The sequence below is a fragment of the Platalea leucorodia genome (genome assembly GCF_965183815.1).
Source record: "Platalea leucorodia genome assembly, chromosome: 2".
In the NCBI taxonomy this organism is placed as follows: domain Eukaryota; kingdom Metazoa; phylum Chordata; class Aves; order Pelecaniformes; family Threskiornithidae; genus Platalea; species Platalea leucorodia.
Window position 1 is genome coordinate 120,197,957 of NC_138824.1, and position 25,762 is coordinate 120,223,718.

The window sequence follows — 25,762 nt, forward strand, 5'->3', positions numbered from 1 at the left end:
TGCATGCCCTGGATTTCCCCCACTTTTCTCTCAGCGGGTGAAGCAGCAGCTCCCCCTGCTCCCCCAGCCCCGACACAAGGCCGCCGATGGCGGCGGCGCGCCCCGCCGGGGCTCCTCCCCGCTTCCGTCCCCCTTAAAGAAGATGGCGGAGGCGGTGCTTCCCGTCATGCCCCGCGGGGTAGGCGGCCGCTCCCTTTCAGTGGACGCTGCCATCAAAATGGCGGCGGCGGCGGGAAATACGAGTGGTGTCTGTCGCTCGCGCGTCTGAGCAGCTAGCTGAGGCGCCATGGATGCCTCGGGCTGCATGAAGTCCCTGCTCCTGGCGGCCACGCAGTACCGGGCCGCCAAGACACCGCCCAACGCCGCGCTCCTGCAGCGCAGCCTGGAGGTGAGAGCGGCGCCCGTCCTGCCCGCCCCCCACCCCGGCCGCGGTGGGAGCGGGGCGGCGCGGCCGGGAATGCGGGGGTGGCCGTGGTGTCCCCTCGGGCTTGGGGGCACGGGTGGCTCTCCTCGGGGCCCGGCCTCGGCCGGCTCCGCCCCGCCGCTGCCTGCAGGGGCCCGCTGGCGCTGGCCGGGCCGGGCCCGCGGCCTCCCCCGCGGCTCAGCGGCCGGAGATGGGGAAGCTCCCCCGGTGACCGATTGCCTGGGGAGCTGGTGGCCCAGGGAGGCCGTCGGACCGAAAAAACGTTTCAGTTTTTAGCAAGATCACCGGACTATTACTATGTCCTTTATTATAATGTTTTATGGTGTTCGTGTGTATTTACAGGTGTGCGGTATGTATATATGCACATAGGCTAAGCATATATGTGCCTTATGAGGGGCTTCTCTTTTTTTTTTTTTAATATTCCCTAAATTCTGAGCCACGAGGATCATTTATTTTCACAACTTAAAAACAGACGTTGAATGATGAACTGGTCTTGTATCTGGAGTTTGCCAAGTTCATGCAACAGGTAGTCATCAAAGGTGTTTGCTGCGAAGGGGTTGGTGGGCCTGTCCGTTCCCCTGACCTCCGGGTAGAGCCGCGTGTACAGCCCTGGCGGTGGGCACGCTTGGTATGGCCAGAGATTGACACATTGACTGAATTGCTTAATCTGCAAGGTACCTTTTTCAAATACAGATTTATTTTTTTAATTGCCAAAACATTAATATAAGAGTTAGTATTTAGCTTAGCGTTCTTCTCTGTATCCATTGTAAAGAGGTACACAGAGGATATGCAAAAATAGCATTATGTTGCTCTATTACGCAAGTATAACTTGTCTCTACCTGTATTGATGTGCAAGTGTAGCATTTTCAACATCTTCTTATATAGGCTTCCCTGAACTCAGGTTCTGTGTTTTCATCTCAAGCCCGCAGTGCTCCCAAAGCAGCACTACCTGTTACTACTTATCCTTCCTGCAGAGTGGCACCTTGGGGTTCCTGTCCGTGTCCTTAGAAAGGAGGCTGTTGGGTTGAGCTGAAGGCTGATTGCTAAATGTTTGTGTTGAGCAATCTGTTTGGTTGTTTTTTCAAAATAAATAAACATTGTCTTTTATCTATGCTAAAACATATGTAGGAAGAGCAACCTGGTATTAACTCTGTTCAATGTGTGAAGAAATACAAAGTGTTGCTCTGCTACGGCTATAAGATTAAAATGAATGCTGTTACTATGAATGCTGTCAGCAAGCAAAGAAAAGAAGCCCCAATATGTTCTAAATGCTCACAATGTAACCTTGGTACTTTTCAAGAGTAAAGGGAACACATCCACAGGAATGAAAATCAGATTTTTTCAAAACGGGTTTTTTTTTTTTTTTTTTGGCAGCAAATGTGAATACAAATGTCCTGTTAGAGTGGCACTTGCATTCTCCTTTTGTCAAATGGGGCAAAATCTATTTAATACAACTTCTGGGTTAAATACTTTGTTGCAGTTGAGTAATTAAAGTTGTTTTTCTCCCTTTATCTCCAGGTTATCTCTGGGCTGAAGCTTACACGATTATTTGCTTCAAACCAGATTCTACCAAGTGAATGTCTTAGTTGCCTAGTAGAACTCCTCGAGGACGCTAATATAAACCCATCTCTAACCTTGTCTGTGGTGACTTTGCTATCACAACTAGGTAAGGTTTGCATCTGAACTTTTTATCTTTGGTCTGGGAAAGGAAAGACAAGACAGGTGCTGATTCTGTGGCATGGGTGATGGACTTGTTGGAAAAAACATAAGGTGTGAAAGAATAAGTGTTTTTCATTGTAGGGGAGTGCTTGGCTGAGCCACCTGGCTGTACATACAAGGCCAGATAAGATGTTAAATCACTATGAGAAGCAGATTTGAAGTCATCACTGTGCAATGACAGTGATCATGTTTGTCAGAATTTGTTTCCTCAGTGGGTAGGGTGAGGAATTATTCTCTTGTCCATGATTTTTGGAGCTTGAAAAGACTACCTTTTTTTAAGGAAGTGAAGAAACCTGCCTAAGGGATGCAAAGATAGGAAGAAGCCATGTTACATCAACAACTGTCATCGCCTTAGTTTACCTTTCCCATTGCAGTGTGTGCTGGGTGGCAGTTTGGCCTCTCCAATGGCCTGGGCCTGTGTGCATCAAGTTTCCCAATTACAAATTGTCTCTTGTTTCTTGAGATGCTCCCCCCCCCCCCCCCCCCCCCCCCCGCCATTTCACAGGAGCTCTGTGCTCACCATAACCTACATATGTAGGTTACATACACAGGGAAAAATTATCCCTTCACTGCTTAGTTTCTCATCATGAATGAGTAGTTGTTCAAGATCTGAGTCTTTTATGATGACCCCTTGTTTCTCTTCTCTGGTTCTTGGAGTTTTTAGCCTCTTTGAGCTTCCTTTTATGTTTTTGAAACAGTTACTGTAAAATTATATTTGTTACTGGGGTTCTTAACTATCATTTCCAAACTGTTGAGTCTGGAAAATTTTAAGAATTAGTCCTCCTCCAACTCATCTGTTGCTTTACCTGTCTGTCATCCTTGTTTGCTACATCTTTTCCGGGACTGCCTGAGTGGAACTGCCTTTTTTTATTTAGCTATTGCTAGATAACCCTATCAAGGTATCAGTTTTAGTCTATTTGCCCACCATAGTGCGAAGCAAGAAACTGAGATCATTGATTTTAAGCTTCAAAGGCTTTTAAGTGCGGGTTTCAAGATCTCAAACAGAACTAAAACTTTGTAGGTAGGAAGTAGGCCATTCCTTCGGTGTCCAAGCATCTTAAGGAAAAGTATTAGTGTTTCAATTAACTGTAAGTTCAGAAGTAAAGTAGAGATGGAAGTGCATAGGAGCTGTCATTTATTTGTAGTTATTTGTGAAATACACATGGAAAAACTGGTCAAAGACTTTGGCTTCTGCTTAGATTGGTAGCTAATACAACAGTTGCTTTTGCTATTAGATAGGGTTTTTTGTTAATAATTCTTAAATTCTAGCTTTAGACAATGAGACTAGAGAAGCTCTTCAGGATACCTACAATCTGACCAGCGTGCTGGCAGGAGTGGTTCATCGAAGTTCTACTTGTCTTAGTGACCCAGTGTTATTACAGGTAACAGGAAATAATGCTTAATAATATTTGGCTACTGTTACATAGTATAAATTTTACTGTATGCATATAATAACTCTTTAAAAGCTCTATCTGAAATAACGTGTTGAGAGAAAGTTAATCTTAGCTGTGTATTTTATGTGCTTTATGAGGCTAGTATGACAGGATTTTAATACTGCATGGAGTTCTTTGTATTGTCTCTTTAATCTTGCTTGTGCTTTTCACCTGCTCTAATTTAAAAAAAACAAAAACAAACCACCAAACCACAACAACAAAAAAAAAAACACCAAACAAAAAACCTGTTTTTGAAATTATTTCAAAAAATCACTGCTGAGAGCTTGGAAGGTTATTTTCCAGTTGAGGTATTTAGTTATTTCTCCTAATGTTCATAACAAAAGCTTGGAGTTCATTTCATCTAATCAATAATTTGACAGGCAATTGTGAAGGAGTGAAAGAAAAGCTGTGGCTGCCAGGTCTCATGAAATGTTTGCAGGGCATGTATGCTTCCTTCCCTCTGGTCAGTACTATCTGCCAGTGAATGCAAGGCGGCTGTGCTAATAGAAGCTTGCTTTTTAGGAGCCAAGTGCAGACATTATTGATTTTTTTTCTTTTTGTGAACACATGATATCTCATAGTCTGACTTCACCAATTTTAACTTGTCCTTTTTGTGCATTGAACAGTAAAGTTGGACAAAGTTTTCTTTCTTTTTTTTTAATATGTACAGTTTTTCTCATATATGGCTCTGAGCTTTCAGCAAGTACTTGCTGGCTACCTGTGGTCACATCTCTTTTCTGGAGAGGGAAAACAGAAGATGAATTTGCTGGCAGTTCTGTTGCGCTTGATCTGTGGAAAATGAGTCAAGCACCCAGTAAAGAACACTTTGCTCTCAGTTTGTCTATTTCTTAAAGCACTAGGAGTATTGGAAGGCTTAGGGATCCAGGTGACTTGCCAGTTAATGCGAGAGATTTTGTAGTCACTAAGTAGGTCCAATTATAAGACCTTTTAAGTTCTTAGATATTTATATGGTAAGATTTTGTTTCAGCTGCTATCCTATGCTGTGATTTTTGTCATGTTTGAGTATATTAACTTCATATTAACTCAGTTATGTGCTGAAGATTGCTGTATGAAGCACTTCGCTACCATTAGATCTGCTGGCGGTCTTTACAGCAAACCCGTTTTCCTATAAACATACTTTCCATAAGAGGCTGCAAAGCGCTTTTTGGATTTTCATGAAACTTCTAGAGCTTTCAATAGGACAAAGCCCCTTTCTCGCTGAAAGAATGGAGAACTTGCTGACGAGGCAAAGGGGAGAATTGGATGGGCTAAAAAGGTAACTCGTCTGTCAGAATAGAACCTTTTTCGTCTGTTTGGGCTTTTAATAAGCGCATCAGTGTGGCAGGATGTTACTCAATGTGCTTGCAGCAGCTTGTGTAATTGTTATGTTAGCATTACAGACTCTGAAAATTAATTCAGTTGTGGTGTCTTGTTATTTGTCCTTTCAGTTTCAGCTTTTGTAACTTGTAACATTCTTCAGTGAGATGCTATAGGAAAGACATATGTGAATAGCTTTTTATTTCCTCAGAGTATTCAGTTGCTGCAGAGGCTAACCTACAATGTTCCAGTCTTTTGCGCTGGTGCCAACATCGAGGAATTAATTTCATTTCTAATGCATCATGTGTAAGTCTGTACTCAGTTGTCTTTTCTTATGGGAAATATCTAGCTAAGTTTTGAAACTTTCTGAAGGCTATTAGCATATTGCACTAACCTGGTCTTCAGGGTGAGCGGTGACATTTTTGCTCTGAAGCTAACAATGATTTTTCTTTGAAAACCATGTTGTTACAGATTGTCAAATGCAGTGATTGTGGGATTTTGGGTGATTGACCATTAATTGGCCTCTTAGCCCACACCCACACCCCCCCGGGAGCAGGGAGCTAACAAAGAGAAAAGCTAGGAGAAACTTCATGCTTGCCATTAGGAACAGACTTATATTAGATTAATATGAATTTTGTGCAAGTGTCCTTGTAAGAGATCTAATGACTATTAAAAACACCTGCAGTAAAGGACCTTTGATAGTACTGATCTCTGATACTGTGGTTTTTTTACAGATGTGCTCAGTTAAAAACTGCCCACACTATGGGGATTGCAATCTGAATTTTGCTTTGCTTGGCAGAATGGTGTCTAATTAAAAAACAAAACAAAACCAACCAACCAAACAAAAAAAACACCCAATAAAAACAAAAAGGCTCCCAACCCACAAATTCTCGTAAATAAATTCTGGATGCTTTAATAAAAACATCTTTGTTTAAATTTTTTGACTTTTCTTTTAAGTCAATCCACTGAGGATGAGTTAACGATACCGTGTTTAGGACTCCTGGCAAATCTCTGTCGTCACAACTTATCTATTCAAACTCAGATAAAATCTTTGGTAAGAGTTTTGGTTTTGTGGCATGATTCTCGGGCTTGAGGGCAAGAGAGTTACTTGACTCTGGGGAATCACCTTAGTATTTCTTATGCACTTGTTTGCAGCAATAACAACCCTAACCTGTTTGTTCTCCAGAGTTGGCGGTTGTTTCTCCCATATTGGAGAAAATAACCAGTAGAACAGGAAGTTGGGTATTCTCTTCCCTTCTTTACATTTCTATGTTGTCGCCCTAGCTTGTGTTATGCATTCAGTTTCTGCAACTGTTCCCTGTGAAAGAAAGATGAATTTAAAATTTGAGCATTCTTCCTTAGAAAAACTAAACACATAAAGATTGCAGTTGGGTTTTTGGTAAGCCGCATTAACTTCGGCCAAGAAAGAGCTCTGCCTTTTAGAAGATAAATCAGTAAAATAACCACTGGTCTTGATGTCAGGGCTCTTGAATGCTCAAAAACACATCCATGTCTGAGCTATTCGGTTCCCGTCTTTTCATAAATCAGTGCTAATATAGCTTATTTTTCAATTCAGAAATACAAATTCATCTACATGGTAGTGAATGTTGTACTGTTTACCTTGGAAGAAAGGTGGTGGGAGGGGAAGGAAGAACTATTGTCAGATCTGATCACTGAGCAGAGAAGGGTTGGGGGTCAATTTTCAGTGGCTATTTTTTATTAGAGACTTTAGCAAAATGACTTTCTCATCTTTCTTTAAAATACTGATTCCTTGGGTTTTCTGGTGTTGGGTTTTTTTCCCTTATACAAGTTCAACAGAGAATTTAGTCATTGACATCAACACCAGTATTGTGCAGTAGAACACTAGAATAGATTTCCTAGAGAACAGTTATCATTCTAATATTTTTTGTATTATTGTTCATGATTTGTATGGCTTATTTATAAATATGTATAATCTGTAAGTTTGGTGTTTTTACAGAACAGAATGAAAGGTATAATGCCTATGTTTCTCCTCTTTGCTTTAGAATAATGTGAAGAGTTTCTATCGTACCTTAATAAGTTTCCTGGCCCATAGTAGTTTGACTATGGTTGTGTTTGCACTTTCAGTATTATCAAGCCTTACTTTAAATGAAGAAGTAGGAGAAAAAGTAAGTGATTCTTTGAAGTCTGTTCTGTTCTTAAGTTGTAGATAAAACTAATAGTCACACTGGCAAAATAAAATTCCAATGCCAGCTAATTTCAATAAGCAAGAGACCCAGCAAAGGAAGTATGTGCCGATACCTAACTTTTGTTTTTCTTTTTAGCTCTTTCACGCTCGAAATATCCATCAGACATTTCAGTTAATATTCAATATTGTTGTAAATGGAGATGGTACTCTAACAAGAAAATACTCAGTTGATCTACTCATGGATCTTCTGAAGAACCCCAAAGTTGCAGATTATCTTACCAGGTATAGCTTCACTTCCTAAAAGTACAGGATATTTTTCCCAAGCTCTTGTTCAGTGTCTTTGCTGTATGCTATTTGCATTCTGAACCAAACATTGGAAAAAATTCCCTAGATGCTTTTTGAATGTTACTAGTTGATTATAACTGCTGTACTCAAAACTAAAGGATTCTTGTGTTACTAGTTTCACACAGAAGTGTGAATCCAAATCTGTTTTTTCATTGACACTTAAGTAATATTTAATAGTTGTGTTCAGTAATTATTTGTCTGGACAGTATCAGTGGTCAGACAACTTGATGAATAGCTATCTTGCCTTTTACAGGCCTGTATTATCTTGAAGTGGAACAGTATGGTTGAAGTTGTAATAATTTTACTGGAAGGCATTACAGAGTAGTTCTGTGGAGGGCTTGACTAGTCGTTCTGCAAATTCAGCTAGCAGAATTCGTTTGCTGAATTTGAATCTAAATCTAACAAAAATAGCTGGAAAATCTTGGCTTATTTTAAGGAATTTGCTTTCATTCTTAGAATATTTTTAAAGCTTAGTCTATGTTAAATAGAAATTACATTATCAAAACTATCATTGCACTTGAAGTGTTTGGAGGTAAGGGGGAGAATAGGGCACTTGCATTCATCACTTGGTATAAATGTCTGATTGTTGAAATTCCATTTTTTTAATTTTTCTTTTCTCATCTATGTATGCTGTAGATATGAGCACTTTACCTCATGCCTTGGTCAAGTATTAGACCTTCTTCATGGAAGGGATCCTGATTCATCATCTAAGGTATTTATACTTTTTCAGTTTAAGCCTAAGAGGGTACAATTCCTAATCTAGTTCTAGTTCTTCTGTAATCATAAGTAGGTTCCTCATGTACAAGGGTTGATAACGAAGTACGTTGACTTCAGGACTCTTAAGTGACCTATGGTATTCACCAAGTTTATATTTTCTAGTTGTTAGAAGGGCTGTCAGATTGAATTTGTAATGGTTGGGGTTTTTTGCCAGGTTATGTGTGTCTGCCTTCAGGCAGCAGACATAAAGGCAAAAAGCCAACATAAACACTTCTTGTGCTTTGGCTAATAAGAAATTTTGGGATCTACCGGAAATGCAGTGTGTACCCCACTTCATTGGCTAAAACTTGAATTAATACTACTCAGACTTTGAACTGGTGATCAGGGAACCATGATGCTACTTTCAAAGGCTTAGGAATAAGCTCTTTCATATTTGTTAATCAAATTGATGCTGTGTTTGGTTAAGCAGTTAACTGTTGCATTCAACTTTGTCTCACTGCCACCTTACATAAATGAAACATTAGCCAGCTGTTGCTAAAGGCTAAAATATGAAATGTTGTGAAAATATTTGGGCTAAATACATCTGTGAAATGAATCTTAAGCTTTTTTTTTAGGAATGTGTTTGGCATCATAGTAAATGATAAATGCTAATGTTTCTGTGTATGTGATGTTTGTTGTTGTTTATTGGTTTTATTTAGAAAGACATATTGACAAGGAGCTTTCCAGGTGCTTTCCTTTTCGTCTCTTGAGTATGCACATGCTCATCCATTCATATCTCTGAATGTTTTCCCTTCCATAGCTTTCTTCATTGTGAGCGTATACGTGTTTCTACTGCTTATTAGGTCGCTAGCCAGCAGTCGTGCTTTTTAAAAAAGGGAAGGCGATACAATGAATACTAACTGTCACAAGCTTTCATCAGTCTAATGAACTGTATTTCTGCTGCTGACTTGGCTTTAAGGAAAGAAAACTATTCTTCAGAGAACTTTAAAGTGCTAAAAGGAGTTGCATAGAACTTGCCTATCTCTTTAAACTTGTGCTATGGGAGTTACAATTTCTGTGTAAGTACTTGATTTAAAAGCATTTGAACTCTTATTCACTTCACACAGATCTTAGAACTGCTGCTTGCCTTCTGTTCTGTGGTAGAACTGCGTCATACCCTGCGGCAGGCAATACTGGAACCATCTGGCTTACCAGTCTCTGGAAATACCAGATTTGTGACTCGCTCAAAGACTTTGGAACCATCTGTTGCATTGGTGCACTTGTCAAACCAACCATTGGAAGGCTCTGAAGACTGTTCAGTTCTAGCATTGCAACTATTCAAAGAGATTTTTGAGGTACCAAGACTGATAGAGTTTAAAGAGCTTCTTAGCAGCTATGTTTTTAATTGATTTTTAAACAACTATTAGCATTTTCTTGAAAAATAGCATGTAAAAATATACCTGAAATAAATTTCCTCCTGTTCTAGAATTCCATACTTTGTAAACCAACTTTTCTTTTAAAGACATCCTATATTTTAGAAATATGTCTGCATTGAAAGTTAAGTGGAAGATACGGCAGCTCCTGAAGTCATGAGGTAGATAAAAAGCTATCAAACAATTGCTTTCTAGGACTTGCGAGGAAGTTTCTGCTGTTTCTGTGCTCTTTGTTAAAGTTTTTTCCAGTGTGATACTGATCAGCAGCCTTAAACCTGAAATAGGGAGAGGCTGGGAAAGCTAGAAGACGGGCTAGTGGAGGAAGGGGTATAGAGTAGGCTTGGCTTCCTTGTTCTGTAGTTTTAAATATTGACATAAAATGTGTTTATTACAGGATGTTATTAATAGTGGGAACAGCACCTCAGCTGAACACTTTGTGGATCTTTTGCTGCCTGTTCTTCTTGATCATCTTCAGATGCCAGAAGAGATTGTGGATGAGCCATTAGTGAAGAAAAAGTGTGAAAGAATGGTCAAGGCTATTAACGTCCTGACAAATATCCTTTTTATGTGCCTATTGGCAGTTCATTTATTATTCCTCCACCATGATCTGCTCTAAGATGTTAGAAGAAATGTCCATCTTGGGTCACTTTAATAGCTTTTAATGACAATGACTGCCCTAATTTTACTTAGGACTGTCATCTTGAAAGACCTTAAGTAGCTTTCTAATTGCTGTGAAATTGTGTAATACAGCGGTGCAGGATAAAATGCGGTGGCTATTCAACAGTATAGAAGCACTTTGCAGATCAAAAATGAAGATGACTGTTTTCTGTTGAAATCGCAAGGGGAGTTTGGGTCATCTTGATCAATGTAGTATTTTCACTTCTCTAAGTCAAGTGCAGCTCCCTGCCAAGTATGATATATATTTAGATCAGTGAAACAAGGAAAAATAACGAGGAATGATAGTTTTACACGCCTCCTGGAGTCCTTAGTGTTCACGGTGTCATGCAGTAAGGAGGACGTGACTGCAGGACATAGTCCTGCATCTGAGATGAGTTCTGTGAAAAAGTCTCTTTGCTAAGTTACTCCTAGAGAACTAGTTCTTGTATTAGGGACTGATTTTTCTCTGCCTTTTGTTCAACATCTTTCTTTATGCCACTTATTTTATTGTGGTTTCCCTTGGCTGTTTTTTTTCCAAGTAAGTGTGTGTTTTAATTGAGAACTGAAGCTTACTTGGCTTGTGAGTTAAGCATGACTTAAGTGGTTTATGTAGTTGGGTTTTAAAAGCATTTTTGGAGGCTCTTGTGCTTTGATACACTAACTTTTGTGTCCTTTAGTAGTAGAAAATGTTGCCTTTTGGTGCCAATACCTAAGCACAGGTGTACTAAGTTTATTCTTAACTCAGTCTACTGCTCTGTAGAGATGGCGTACTGAAAATGCATGCGTCGAAGGTACTGACTGCCAGCCAATGCATGTCTCTAATAGAACACCAGTTTACCTATAGTGGGATTGATACTGGTTTTGGGACAAAAGTAGTGGACTCTAAAATGTGGTGAGCACACAATTTTATGTAAAATGTAATTTAGCAAGACTTGTATGACAGTTGTGATATTGTTCCAATGGAAAGTATGTTGTAGTTGAAAGTACCATTTAAATGAATGTAAATCAATGCTATTTTTAAAATCAAACTTAATGTTTTTGTGGCAATAGAAAGTAATGTTTCTGGTTGGTTGAATAAGTAAACCCTAGCTTAAACATTCAGGTATTGTTTTCGGCATAAAGTGTTTCCACTTTAAGTGGAACAATGACCTTAAACCTCATGCAGTAGCTTGAGCTTATCCAAGTTGAAGCTTACTAGAACTGCTCATGGCACCTAATTTTTCATTTTGATTTTATGCAACCAGAATTCAAAAATATTCCCTCCCCCTCCCAATATGTTGTTATTGCACTGAAAATGGAATATACATTCCTTCAGCTCCGTGTCATTAACCTGAATGTCGATATGACTAAGAGTTACATGGCCAAAAAATAGTGAAATATAATTGGATCTATGATTAAACCCTCCTCACTTTCAACTTGAAAGTGTTTTTTTTGGTCTTCACTGTTGCCATCCTTGGCATGCTGGAGAAGCTCGGCAGCATGTCCGAGGAACTCTGTGATCTCTGGTGTTGGCATTGTTGCCTTGCTAGACAAATCTAATTTCTTTGTGAAGGTATTTATTAATTTTTTTTAAATTGACTGAACTTATCAGTGCTGATTTGACAAATCTTGTTCTGCCTTTTTTTCCCCACTTTGCTTTTCTATTTGTATGTTTAAAAGCAAACTTGCTGCTGATATTATTTTGAAAACACTTGATCTTATGAGCAGACTGAAGCAGGATGTACCTGGTATGGAGGTCAGCTTCTACAAAATTTTACAGGTATGATTTTAAAATGTCGTATGAAGCATATCTTAAGGAAAGTGTTATTGCACTACAGTAGTTTTAGTTATGAATGTTTTCCATGCTTATCTCTGAAGTGGTAAAACTTCCAGGAAAATACAGTCCCCCAGGCACAATTCTTAAAGGTTGTTTCATTGTTAGTTCTTCTAAAAGAAAAGCAGTTTGCTTTTACTCTAATCATTTATTTCAGTAATGCATGTGAAATCATACTTCAGCTGCCTGGTAAGAATTATCCTTTTAAGACTGCATTAAGCCTGCAGTTTAAAGGTAGCAAACTGGAAAAAAGTTATCACAACCATATAATTATTTGTGGGGTTGGTTACTATTAAATATATACAGCTAATTTGTGATTTTTGCGTAGTCAAAACAGCTTCTGGTAACTATTGGTCAGATGGTACCTTAACAATTTACTTTGTAGGTGGAAAAGTAATTCAGATAGTCAAACACTTGATGCTGTTTTGGAGGGTTTTCTTCCAAGAATGGGAATTGTGTAATTTAATGGGTAGCAATGAGAGTTTTACAGTCCTCAGGAAATCCTTATAAAACTTAAGCTTGTGACGCTTGATGATGGAAATCAAGCACTTGAAAACTTGAAGGAATTAAGTAGTCTCTATATGTGTTGCATTGGCTTTAATGAGAAAACACATTTCTAAATACTCCAAAGTGTAAACTATTTTTAAAATCACATCTCTTCCATTGACTTCAGGCTCAGAAACTTAGAAGGGCAAACTTGAAGAAGGTAGATGAAGTTTTTGAATAAAACATTTCTGTTCTCATAGGCCTTGATATTGTGCTGTCTGGGTGGGTTTTTTTGTCATTGACTGTTATATCTTGTTTGACCAAAGTAGTTTCTTTTTTAGGATCAACGCTTGATTACGCCTTTGACATTTGCTTTAACATCAGACCATAGAGAGCAAGTCCAAGTGGGACTTGGAATACTGTTTGAGGCTGCACCCTTACCAGATTTTCCTGCCGTACTGTAAGTTTATTTTTGTGGTAGTCTGGTAGGATTTGAGATTTTTATGGGCTTAGTGATATTCATGTTTCTTGGCATATTACCTTCAGTGCATCAGAGACAGAAACTTTAGAAAAAATGTCATGTGTGTTCTTTATCCGCAATTAAGAGACAGTGGTGATCTTGGAGGCCAGAGGAACTAGTTCAAATGCTGATGGTATTCAATTAATATCAGATGTGACTGACTTATGTCCCTCAGGGTTCATTTGTCTGAAGTCTGTTCTTGAAACTTTCTACTTGGAGTGCATCTTACTAGACTTCAGGGGAGAAATACGGGGCAGGGAGGTGTGGTGTTTAAGTAGAGGAATGTCTGTAAAACCATCAAAACTGGTACAAAATAAATTTTGAAAGTTGAAGCGCCAACCCAAATAGAGTTTCAGAAGAGGTATGCAACTCCAGAGGTCTTGGGCTGCCGGGAGTGTTTGGGACCCCTTACTAAGGCTGGGGCAGTAGGAGGTCATCTTCTAGCCTGCGGGAGGTGTGCAGTTGGTGAGGATCTGTGGTGCCAAATAAAGGAGCTGTGGGACGTCAGCAGCCTGTGAATATCGGAGATGATGACGAAGAGATTGACTGACCAGATCCTTCTTCAAGACCTTGCAGTTTCAAGTGCCCGAGACCCCAGATGTACCAAAGGAGGGGCAGACAGAGTCTATGCCTATCAGGTTGGGAAATGGAGGCTCCTATGATGGCAATGGCTGGAAGCCATGGGGGCACAGGTGATGTTTCCCTCGATTCTGCCAGGGAGAGGGGAAGGGCTTGAGGAGGAGTGGACAGGTTCTCTAGGCCAACAATTGGTTGTGCAGCCAGTGTTGGAAACAGTTTTGATTTAGTTTCCATGACCATGAGACTGAGGATTAAGGACTTTAAACTAAAAGTGACAAGGGAGGGGAAAAGAAAACCTTTTCCTGTAAAGGGAATCAAACACTGGAAAAGGCTGCCCAGAGAAGCTGTGGAGTCTTCATCCTTTGAGATAGTCAAAACTATTGGACTTAGTCCTGGGCAACCTGCTTAGAGCAGGAGAGTTGAACTAGATGATCTTTAGAGGTCCCTTTCAACCTCAACTATTCAATGATCACATGATTTTTGTGGATATAGGAAACATTTTTATAATGGCCAGTGACAAATACTCTGGCTGGAAGAATGAAGGATCTGTATGATCCAATATGCCTGGAGTTGTACAATGGAGTAGCCAAATAAAATGTCTATAAATGCAAGTTAAAAATAGGCTCTGTTCACTTAGGAAGCAATCGAGACAGCACTTCAGTGAAGTGGTTGGGATAACTTAGTAATTAAGGAATTTATTGACAGGAAAAAACTTTTTGACTGGTGCCTCAAAAATCAGCTCTTTTGACTTCTCACTCTCTCTGATTTGGAACATGTCATTAGTAGCTGCCTTGAAAATACCAACCACAAGTTACATACAGATGCTGGAATATAGGTACTGTAGTTACTTATGTCTAAGCTTTTGTGTTCTCTTCCTGGTACAAATTTTAATGGATTGCACTTTTATCTGCATATTTAAATTTTGATTAAAACTTACAAAATGAAATGTGCTGTACTCAATACAGTATTGTAAAATAGCATCGCAGACAAGGAAAAACTAAGGTTTATTGGTAGCACTCTGCCTTTTCATGATTCAATCTTCTTACTTTTATGCCTAATAAAATCCTTACTAAATACCTTCTCAATATTCCTACTTAGAAACAGTGGCCTAGTTAAGTTGAATAATGACATGTGAAATAACCTGTTTCTCAAATTAATAAGAGACAGACAATCTGATCTGTTCTGCTCAAGAAGAGCTGAGTACCATGCTCTTTCTGGTGAGATACTGCATTTGTTTCTAAAGGCTAGCCATGACAGGCTGGCGCTTTTTTTTTTTTTTCTTCCAAACTTTCCGTATCTCTCGACAGTTTGGGCATGTGTCTGATACTACATCTTAATGTCGTGTGATAATGCAAATGTGACTGCTCCCAGTAGTTTGTTTTCAATGAAAGAGAAGTCAATTATAATATAAAATTGTTCTCATCTTCAATCCTTGCAATGATATTTGTAGCAGGTTGTTTCATTAATAGCCTTTATGTTTATATAGGCTTGGTGAAAGCATTGCAGCAAATAACGCTTATAGACAACAAGAAATGGAGCACACGTCAAAAAGAATCCAAATGCAGTCACTCGTGAACAGTGTTACTTCAGTGAGGTGTTCTTCATCCTGTCCTTCAGGTGATGAATCCACATCTTCAAATATACAGGAATTAATACAAAAACTTCATTCAGGGCTAGAGGTTAGTAGAATTTATATACCATTGTTAAATATTTGATACTTTTACTGGGGAGGGTGACACGAAAGACAGAAATTAAAATCCAAGTGTCAGGCTATAGCGCATGTATCAATTGAGTTCAGTTTAGACTCCTGCCTGTTTAGAATGTGCCCCTTTTACTAATCTCCTTAGCAGAATTCAGTGATGATTCTTCATGCTACATCAGAAGCTGGGCTCCTTATCGAGATTCTTTTCTCCAGTGGGGTTGCCCACACTCTTCTAGCTGTCAGATGTGGAGGCAGGTGTCAGATACAGTTCCAACTGGCTAGACTTGCTGGGATGTGTACAAGGAGCCTCCTCCCCTCCTTCCTAAGAAATAGCCCGTGATAAAATAGAGATGATATGCTGCTATGTAAGAGTATGGTGAGTCTCTTGTATGCCTAAACAGGCATGTGAACATTTTCCTTTTCTTGCCTGTAGCTGACTCTTTAGCGTTTGCAGTTCAATTTTTGTGGCCTTCTTGAAAAGGCACTATTATTACTTCAGAAGAAAGTTTTTGCTACCTTCTGCAGCATCATGCATTGTGAATAAGACACTCAAACAGGTACCACATACAGTGCGCTTCTTCGCAAGCCATACTGTCAGATTCTGAATATATTTCCTTTCTCTCTCCTGTTCAAAGCAAGTTAGTTGCTTTGTAGCTGCTTTAGACTGAATGATGGATTATTGCTTCTATTTTCTTTTGGCTTAAAAGAACAGTATGCAAATAGGGAAAATTAACAGAAAGTGCCTGTTAACGGCTTGATATCTGTATTAGTGGCATTGCCTCCAGCCTTAGCTTTGTAACTCTCCTCTCTTTGCTGTAACTGATAAGAAAGAAACTCAGCAAGCCACCAGTTCGTCAGTTGCTAGAATAATAGTGAAAAAGGTCAAGTGAGTCTTCACTGCCACTGGATGCTCCCATTGATCATCCTTTTCAGGACTGCATGTGACAGCCTGTAGGTGCACTGCTGTGTATATATTAACATAAGTCAAAGCAGCCACAGGTGCCTAACAGCATTAATGCAGCAGCTTCCAGTAATATGACAGGTTGTAAAGCTGCTTTGATTTTTGAGGGGAGAAAGTTGTTGATGAATTGTTAAGTGAATCTTTTCTTAGACTTTCTAATTGGTAGAACTTTTTCCTTTAAAAATCAATATACACATTCACTTAAAATATCCAGTACTTCATCTCTGTGTGCGTTCCGTATGTTGTGTGAAGCTCAAATGTGTGTAAAAACATAATCAAGAAAACACTTTTAATAGTATTACTATACAGAGAGTGTGAAGGGAACTTACAGAAGCTTTTCTTATAGTAGTAACATCTGAAAGGACATAGAGATGACAAGCTTGCAACCAGGAAAAGAAACTACTTGTTTCCTACTTCAGAGACAAGAAAATGAGCTGAGAATTGGAGCTATCTATGTAGGGGCTACTGTTAATATGCAAAAAATTCTTACATAATGGTTCAAAATGGTGCAGACATGATAGCTTTTTCAGTAGGTGTTCACTGTATGAACAGCTGGGATAGATTGCACTTGGTCATGCATCAGCATATATGAACAGCTGCTCAAAACTGGTGTTATAGGAGCACTGCCTAAGAAAAAATGTCCTGAAATCACCAAGTAGCATTCTCACTTGACTTGGGCATATATTTTAAAAAACACTTGTTGTGGCATATGTGGTAAATAAATTTCCTTTAGTTAAGTCAATGGGTTAACATAGTTAAGTTCTATTCTGCATAGTATCCTTTCAGGATAACTTTCCTGGGCATTTTCTGGTAATCTGTATGTTGAGAAGGCCACGGAGTATGAACATGGATTTTTAGCCATGTGCATTTTGTGCTGTTACTATTAGGGCAAATTACTTTAGGTGTCTTGTGAGGGAACTGCTAATTCTCCAGCCAAGATTAGACCAAGGGGAACTATTTTAGAGTGATGATGTTAACTTTTCATAGTGCTGGACTGATATCTTCTGCAGATGAATCCTATTCGGCCTGAATAGTTCAATTATTCACAGCCTTTCCACAAAAGTCAGGTGGATGCATTTGAGCAGACAGTCTCAGGTATAAGAATAAGAACTTAAAAAGCTAGTGGACAGGTGGAGTTCACAGAACTGCTGAGCTCTTTAGGCCTATGTTACGTATCAAAGTAAATACAAATTTACAGTAGCATTAATTGGAAAACGTTTCCACAGATGAAGGAGCAGATCACTCATACGAGGATATCTGACATAATGGATGTCTACGAGCAGAAGCTGTCGGCAGTAGCAGTGAGTACAACCTAATGTTCATGGGTACATTGCTGTCTGTACGTTCAGAAAATGTTAATGAAAAATGCTCTTCCCACATACAGTCTAAAGAAACTAGGCTGCAAGACCTTCTGGAAGCAAAGGCACTAGCCCTGGCTCAGGCTGATAGGCTGATGGCTCAGTACCGGTGTCAGAGAGCCCAGGCTGAGTCCGAGGTAAGTAGCAGGAGCTTCCTTCTGGGACTCTGGGGTGGGGCTGAGTAATGATTGTCTGGGCAGCTTTAACTGTGACTGCATGTGTGGAAACTCTATACTGCTTAGCTGTAAGCTATGCTTGCAAGTTATGGCAGTCTTAATTTTCATCATAAACATCCTGTTTTCCTCTGGATTGTTCTTTGGAACAGTTTCTTTTAATGTCCTTTCCCTTGTAGGAAGTCAACAAAACTAACCTACTGTACTGATTATTGTTTGTTAACTATTAGTGTTAATTTAATGGTAGTAATCTTGAAAGTGAATAAAGCCACTTACTAGAATTCTATATAGAATTTGCTGCTATATGAAGAACTCTTTCCTGTTTGAGCCTTTTAATCACTTGTCAAAGATGAACTTTCAAATAAAGCTTGCTTGCTTCTGTGGGGTATGTATTTGAGGTGTGCATTGAAAACTCAGAATTGTTTCTATTCTTTAAAGGTTATAATAAAGATTGGGCTGCAGATTACTAAATCCATAGCTAAAATGTATCATCTTCTACTTTCTTCTCCCCTCTCCCCTCACACTGTCTATAGAGGGAGCTGAAGGAATTTAGTGAACAAATTAATTTGTAGTTAATATTAGGTGAGAGAAATCCTTTTTTTCACGTAGCTGATGGCGTTTTAATGTTAGATCTATGGCCTCAAATATGCCTATTACAAAGTGACTTGTGAAACAGAATTACTTGTAATGTGGGTTGTTTTTTGTTTTTTTTTTTTTGATGGGGGGGTGTCTTTCCACTCAAAGGCAAGAACTCTTGCTGCAATGTTGAAGGATGCAGAACGAAAAAATGAAGAACTTAATGATCTGCTGAAAGCTCAGCAGGTAGAATCTGAAAGAGCACAGAGTGATATTGAACAGCTCTTTCAACACAACAAGAAATTACAAACAGTTGCTGAAGAACATGAAATACTGAAAAAATCCTCTGTGGATCTTCTTCAGAGGTAAGGCACATAAGATCTCTGAACAAATACTTTGTATTCCAAGAATGATGAAGCCCTTTACTGGGCTAAGCATATTAGAAAGGCAACATTACATGCTACTTCATGTTTTTAAGTGAAAAATTAATTTTTTCTTTCATCTATATGCTTGTCATTGAGGTTGACTTAAGTAATTCAAAAAGTTAATATATTAAATGGAGTGAGAACTGAAGCTGTAGATGCTGAAGGTCCAGTTCAGGAAATAGCATGAACTTTGTATAAAAGGGAGCATTGTTCTCTAAGAAACAGAATTAACAATGCTTAGTTTCTATTAGTATTATACCATATTCTCGGCTTCTTTCCTTGATCTTGTATTCTGTCTTGATGACATGCTATAAATAGTCTGGAGAAGCAGCCAATACAGTATGTATACATAAGGTAGGAGCTCGCATCTTTGATCAATTCTGTAGCAAACTTGACTGAAATTAGGTAAAAGTGAGGTAGGGAGGAAGGAGGCACCTTGTATGTCCTGAATTACTTAGAAGCATTATTTCTTTAGGATCTTAAGCTAAAAAATGATATGTGAGACACAAAAAGTACATAAAGATAGAAACCATTTATGAAAATAGAATATGCTTTTGGAGAATAAAGGCTTAAAAGAGCTTTGGCTTTTCAACTCACACAAGCTGGTCTTGTCACTAGGTGTCAGCAAGTCAAAGCAGCTGATAAAATTGAGAGCAAGTTTCTTGCTTAATGATGGGAGCAGGCATTATATTAGACAATTTTGAAGGCATATTGCTGCCAATAAGGGAGTCATTGGGGGAGGAAAAATGTATAAAACTTGTCCAATATGGGGTTTCTTGAATAAGTATCTAGTATGGTCACTGTGGAAGTGCCTCCTTTTTTTTGCTTGAACTGTATGCAGCCATACACTCTGTGAACATGTATTTCGCTAATTTATGTGACATAAACCAGCCTCAATCTAGTATCTAACAGTTGTAAATTCTCCAAAGTAGGAATAAAATAGCTTTCTGATCCTTACAATATGTTTATAGAGCAAAAACTTGCTTTCTAAACAATCTGCACATGTTAAATATACTGTTGCTTGAAAACAGTTGGATAACTGACATCAGGGGAGAGAATTTTCCTTTTGGTAGGGAAGTAGGAAAATATTTGCTTAGAGCATGAGATCTGCCTCAAACTTGTATTAAATGCATGTTGCGTTTTCTTCAGTATGTTCGGTTTTCGGTATCGCCAGACAACTAGAGGTCATAGACTGACTCAGAGTCCCTTAAAAGATGACTGCAAATAGCTAATTTATAACAGTTTGTGCATGTCAAATTTCTAAAGGTATCTGTATGTTTTCTCAGTTCCTAAGAGTTTCTTACTGGAGGAAGGTTGCTTCCTGATCATTAATAATTAAGGATATGTAAGGGATCCACTGAAGCTTGGCTAGGCTTTTTTTCCCTTCCTCCATATATGTTCGTTTAAAAAACAAAACAAAAAAACCCAACACTCAAACAAATAACAAACTACCACCAAAAAATTCTCAACCAAACTCCACCCCCCCCCAGACACCTTGCTTTTAGCTTGAGTGGGATGATTGCACAGATGATGTCAAGTATTTTTACTTGACAAACTATTAAAGTAAAAGCTCTTCAAAAGCACTTATACTCTTCAACCGTAACCCCCTAATTCATTTGTAGGTATGAAACAACTGAAAGACAATTTAAAGATCTACAGATTACATGCAATTCACTAAATAAACAAATGGAAGCAATGAAGAAACTAAATGAATCACTCAAGCAACAGCATGACAGGTAAGTTCAATTCAGTCTTTTTAAAGCAAATTAAAGATAAACAGTAAAACTAAATAGCACTTTAGTCTCAATTTTTCAATTGTGCTTTAAGTAACATCTGAGAAGTGGAGTTAGAGGAAGCAAAAGATGCTTCAGTGTTGCTTTATATGTGTACGTTAGATGAAAATCCGTAATAGCGACTCTATTTTGTTTGTTCCTGTATTGATTGGGGTGGGGAGGAATACCCACAGACTTCAGCAACAATAGGAATTAAAAAGAGCAACGAAGACAACCCAATTCTTGGGTGCATTCGGGGGGGGGGGGTGTGTCTTTTTGGTTGTTGTTGAATTCTTAAATGCTGTTATCACCCAAAGATTTTCACCTATTCCCTTTTAGCCTGCAAGGTTTCTCTGTAATATTATCAGATTAGAAAAAAAAAAAAAAAAAAAAAAAAAACCAAAAAAAAACTACTAAACTAATATGTTTAAAAATTATATTAGAAATAGTGATGGTTGGTAATCTGTCTGTGGTATAAAACATCGTTCCTCAACCATAAAACTAGTATTACTTATGTCTTCTTGAGGACTAATTATAAATTTTTCTTTCTTGACAAGCTTAAAATAAAGGTCTGATGTACCTTTCACCAACGTAACTAAGGGAATAGGGTTCCTATTTGAGATATTGTATTCAATACTTAATTTTGCAGAAGATATCTTTAAAATAGGTTCATAGTCAGGCCTTGTATTCAGTTGAGAACTAAAATGCTATTCTTGGTTTTACTTGCAAAGTTCACTTTATCCTTCCAGGCTCTTGCCTTGTCAGTAATCAGAGCGGTCCAAATCACTGCCTTGAGTTCCGATTCAAACGGAAAAATTTTCATACCGATCCATTAGTTTGCTACTGAGTAAATTTGGATACTTACTTTCCCTGGTGCAGTAGGCAGCTCAGTGTAATTGGGGAAGTATTATGGCGAAAGCTGCCTCTATTTAAAGACAGGTCGGGGGAGCAGTTATTATCTAGATATTTTTGAACTGCCACAAATAAAATGGAGATGGTGGAAATACACTCGGCCCCTCTCTTGCTAGAGGCTGCAGCTTAGAAACTGGTAGATGGCAAGTGGCTAAAGAAGTAATTAAGAGTGACAGCAGGTGCCATCTAGGCAAGGCAAGTGGCAGTTAGAGTATGCCTTAGAGATTAGTCTAGCTAGTAATGGAAAAAGTAGATTAGCTCCAGAGTATAAAGTGCTCAGGTTACAGCTGGTAGATAGCAGTACCTATATATTAAATGATGGTGGAAACTAAATATCCAAACTAGTGAGGACTGCAGCAGACCTACATATGGGCTACAGCATTATCTTATGAAATGGTGGTTTTTGCTGAGTGTTATGGGACAATCTGGAAGATGTTCAGAGTGGTACTGGAAAATGTTTATGCACAGATGTGCTTGCATGGATAATACCTGAAACAGGTTATACTAATGGTATTGTCGATTCAGGACAATACTAAGGGCTAAAACCCCAGCATACTCTGTCACTAATGGCCGTGAATTTTGACTCAGGCTGAATGACAATTTCAGTTCTATCATGGTATTTTGAATGCTTTGTGGCTGTAATCAAAGGCAGTAGTTTCTGGTGTTTAAGCCCCAGGTATGAACCTTTTCGGTAGTTTCTAACATGCGTCCATGATCAGAGGAGTAGAATGACTGTTTCATGGGGAAAAAAAAGAAATAAAATTTGTCTGTACTCAAACCCTGCAAATTCATAGGTTTGTTGATTCGAAGCTCCTGACAGCAATTGGAAATGATTCAAAAATCATTCTATCTTCTTAGGACAAAGAAATGGTGGCATATCTCATTTTGACCATTAAAATTTATTTCTCTGCAATTTTAGGACTGCTGCACAGTTGGTAGAAACTGAAGATCACAGAAAAGAATTACAGCAACAGCTACAGGAGAGAGATGGCAAAATAGAGAGTAAGTAACTTACCTAAAGGTCACTGAACATAGAGAACTAACTGGATTAACTAGATGTTGTTAAGTGCTCTAGATAAGCAGCTGTATGTTACGAAGTAACTAGTAAATCTTAAAGTTAGCCAGGGATACATAATTTAACAGTTGAATGAAACAAATACAGATTTTTATTTTTTTTTAAAGATACATAAACGTGATTTCCCAGACTATATGGACTTCACCAAATCTCTGCACAGCATCATATGTCCCTTCTGGATCTCTTTACAGCATGTCCATTAGAACTATTTTGTGTAGGAACTGCAAATTACAAGAGCTTAATTGTACTCTTCTGCAAATGACTGGAAGCAACCACTAAAACTTAGCAGTAGGTGGCACTACTCAGTAATTCAATTATTAGCAGCCATGTTGAGTCTTTAAAAAAAAAAAAGAAAAAGAAAAAAAAAAGAAAAACACCTTGTTTCCCAGGCAATGCAGTATCTCTTTTCTAAGTTTGGGAACCCATCTTTTAATGTGTTTGTTTTCTTAAGCCTTACAACAGAAAATAAAAGTTCTGGAAGAAAAACTGAAAGCTCAGCAGAAAGAAAAAACAGATATGGAACAAACTATAGACATTCTTAGAAAGGAATTAAGTAAAACGGAACAAGCAAGGAAAGAACTCAGTATCAAGGTAAGGAATTATTTGCACCTGCATTCTAGAGACCAGAATTTTAGATATCTATATAACTGATAGAGTTGGTAAATATTTCAGTGGTAAAGTGGCTAAAGAAACTAGAGCACTCTATGTAGTGGACAAGAGCAAATTATCTCAGCTTTGATTGTATACCTTTTGAGTTTGAGTAGCTGAGCTCGAATTTAAGAGAAAAGAAGCTAGGGTCAGGTTCTAATGAGGCTATATGAGACATGGTGTGTGAGTACGTAACATTTGGAAGAAAAAAAAAACTGTATTGCACCTGTAGTGCAATATTAAATAAGAGAATGTAGCACATTCCTCTTCAGTAGTTTTGACTACTGTAAAGTGTGGATTGGCTTACTTTCTCCCCTTTCTTGTGTCCTGAATTAAGGTACATGTGCTACATATGCTTGCACCAAAATGCATCTGTTTTTTCTTTTTGATCTTTGAAATTGTAATAAAATATCTGTTTTTATTTCTAAGAAAAATAATATCTTTTTTTCAAAACAGAGACCAGTTTGGCTATACCAAGTTAACTGGGTAATGTTTAAAAAAACAAACGAAAATCCCCAAAACTTCAGTACAGCCTATATGTGCTTGCCTGTAAACTCACAAGGCAAAGATTCATTTTACATGCAAACTGATCAGCAATCACAAAGTGCACAGTCTAGCAAAGCATTTGCTGTATTCCCATTCCCTGGAAGCGAAGTCTAATCTCTCCAGGCAGTATTATCCAGTACATAGCAAATATTTCCCTTGCTCCCAGTAAATATTTACTGGTGTGGGGCTTGAAATGAAAAGTGGATGGCTTAACTGTGAACACTTCTGCTTAAATAGGACAATGATGACATGGGGGTTGGTGCTTTCCCATGGTATCTAACGTTTTGAAGTGTGGCAGTAGCTGTAATCATTCATGTGCACCAAATGTATAGCTGAGAAAGATTTCTGAAACAAGCTTGTAATTTTAAAACTGTGCTTTTTAATTACTTGCTTAAATTCACCATCAGGCCACTCAGCTTTCTCTGTATTGTGTATGTTTTTCAGTTGATAATGGAGGAAGTAACATTCTGTTTTTCTGCAGGCATCTTCTCTGGAAGTTCAAAAATCCCAGTTGGAAGGACGCTTGGAAGAAAAAGAAGCGCTTGTAAAACTACAGAAGGAAGAATTGAACAAACACTCCAATATGATTGCAATGATTCACAGTCTAAGTGGTGGCAAGTTAAGTGCAGAAACAGTGAACCTCACTTTATAGGGCTCTGTTGTTAAGGTTTTAGTATTTTATACATATGTAAAAATATATGTAAAGATTTTTAAACTTGAGGCTAGCTACTATCTGGCTTAAAAAAAAATCTAAAATTAAAGTAGCTTAACTATAAATTGAGAAGAAAAAGTAGTAGTTGTGGAAGCTTTGGTCTAAAAACCTGAGCTACTATATAGCAAGTAGGTCTTCTGATGGTCTTGGTATAACTGTTATCATCTGTATTGGGAGCTGAATGCAACTTTTGTTGGTGGCTAACCTTCCTAAATATATACAGGGAAACAGAAAGAAAACAGAAGTCACTGTCAACTTTTTTGTCTGTATTCTGTTGGATGTCTGGCAAGCAGCGTGCTTCATAGGTTAAGCACTTTTAATCTTGTTAATTTTGACTCTTCTGACCACCATTGTTATTTGTGCAGTGTTGCTTCCTGATGTCTAATGTACAAACGTAAAAATAAAATGGATTATATCAATTAGAACATGTTACATTGAAAGCTGTGTTTATCAGCATATTGGTGCAAGTGCTTCATGTAGTAAAGATGTGGAGGCATTTCTAATTATGAGGAGATATGAATTTGAGCAAGTAGAACACCACATCTGAGTGACTTTTCAACAAACAGCATCAATTAGAGAATGCATGCTAAAATGAACCAATGAATGTACAAATGTTTCTTAAATACTAGATAATACTTTCCTAATCCTACACCACTTCCTTTCATTCTTTAAAAAGATCTGCACTTTTTTGACTGTCCTACCTGGTGCATGCTAGCTATTGTCAGCGTTGTCGCTTTCTGCTGTGTACCAACAGGATTTCATATATTGTTCATAGTATAACTATTCAGATAATTTTGTTTTTTAAAAAAATGTGCTTTCATATGAAAGACTAGTACTAGAATTTGATGCACGTTTTTGAGTGGCAGAACACTGTCCTTAGTTTACATGTGACTTGAGTAACATGTCTTTTAGCAGTTGGCAGAATTATTTCATTAGTTTCTGTGTTTTGATAGAACTACTGGAGTTTTGGGCGATTTAATATATGTCTCTTTCTGTAGCATTACTGCCTTTATTTGTATCGAATTTGTAATGGCTAGATTTTAAAATACTGATATTCTTTGGTTTTTTTCAGTTATGTCATAGATGTGTCTTACTGAATCTGTTCAACTCATGTCTAAGTACAGCCTTATACATTCTGTTGCAATTATACAACATTGGATGAATTGTATCTATTTTAACCTGTTCCTGAAATATATTTTTTTATAACTTAACCACAGGTAAGATTTATAGACATTGTTCAGGTCTTTGTGAAGATCAGGGGAATAAAAAAAATAATTGCTCTATTTTCTGTGTTTTATGTATTCTCTTAAGTG

General features: G+C 38.1%; 1 protein-coding gene across 1 annotated transcript; it reads left to right on the forward strand.

Annotated features, from left to right (window-relative positions):
• Nucleotides 1-286: 286 nt before the first annotated feature.
• On the forward strand, nt 287-24,389 carry CIP2A (cellular inhibitor of PP2A; the record flags this gene model as incomplete). Its single annotated transcript, XM_082330898.1, has 21 exons — nt 287-388; nt 1,943-2,090; nt 3,413-3,525; nt 5,105-5,199; nt 5,851-5,947; nt 6,918-7,040; nt 7,197-7,342; nt 8,042-8,117; nt 9,229-9,456; nt 9,929-10,101; nt 10,952-11,083; nt 11,851-11,950; nt 12,832-12,950; nt 15,076-15,268; nt 17,479-17,553; nt 17,637-17,747; nt 18,528-18,724; nt 20,407-20,520; nt 22,388-22,470; nt 22,995-23,134; nt 24,219-24,389. 21 exons carry the CDS (start codon nt 287-289, stop codon nt 24,387-24,389), a joined length of 2,736 nt encoding a protein of 911 aa, XP_082187024.1.
• Between the last annotated feature and the right edge of the window lie 1,373 nt (nt 24,390-25,762).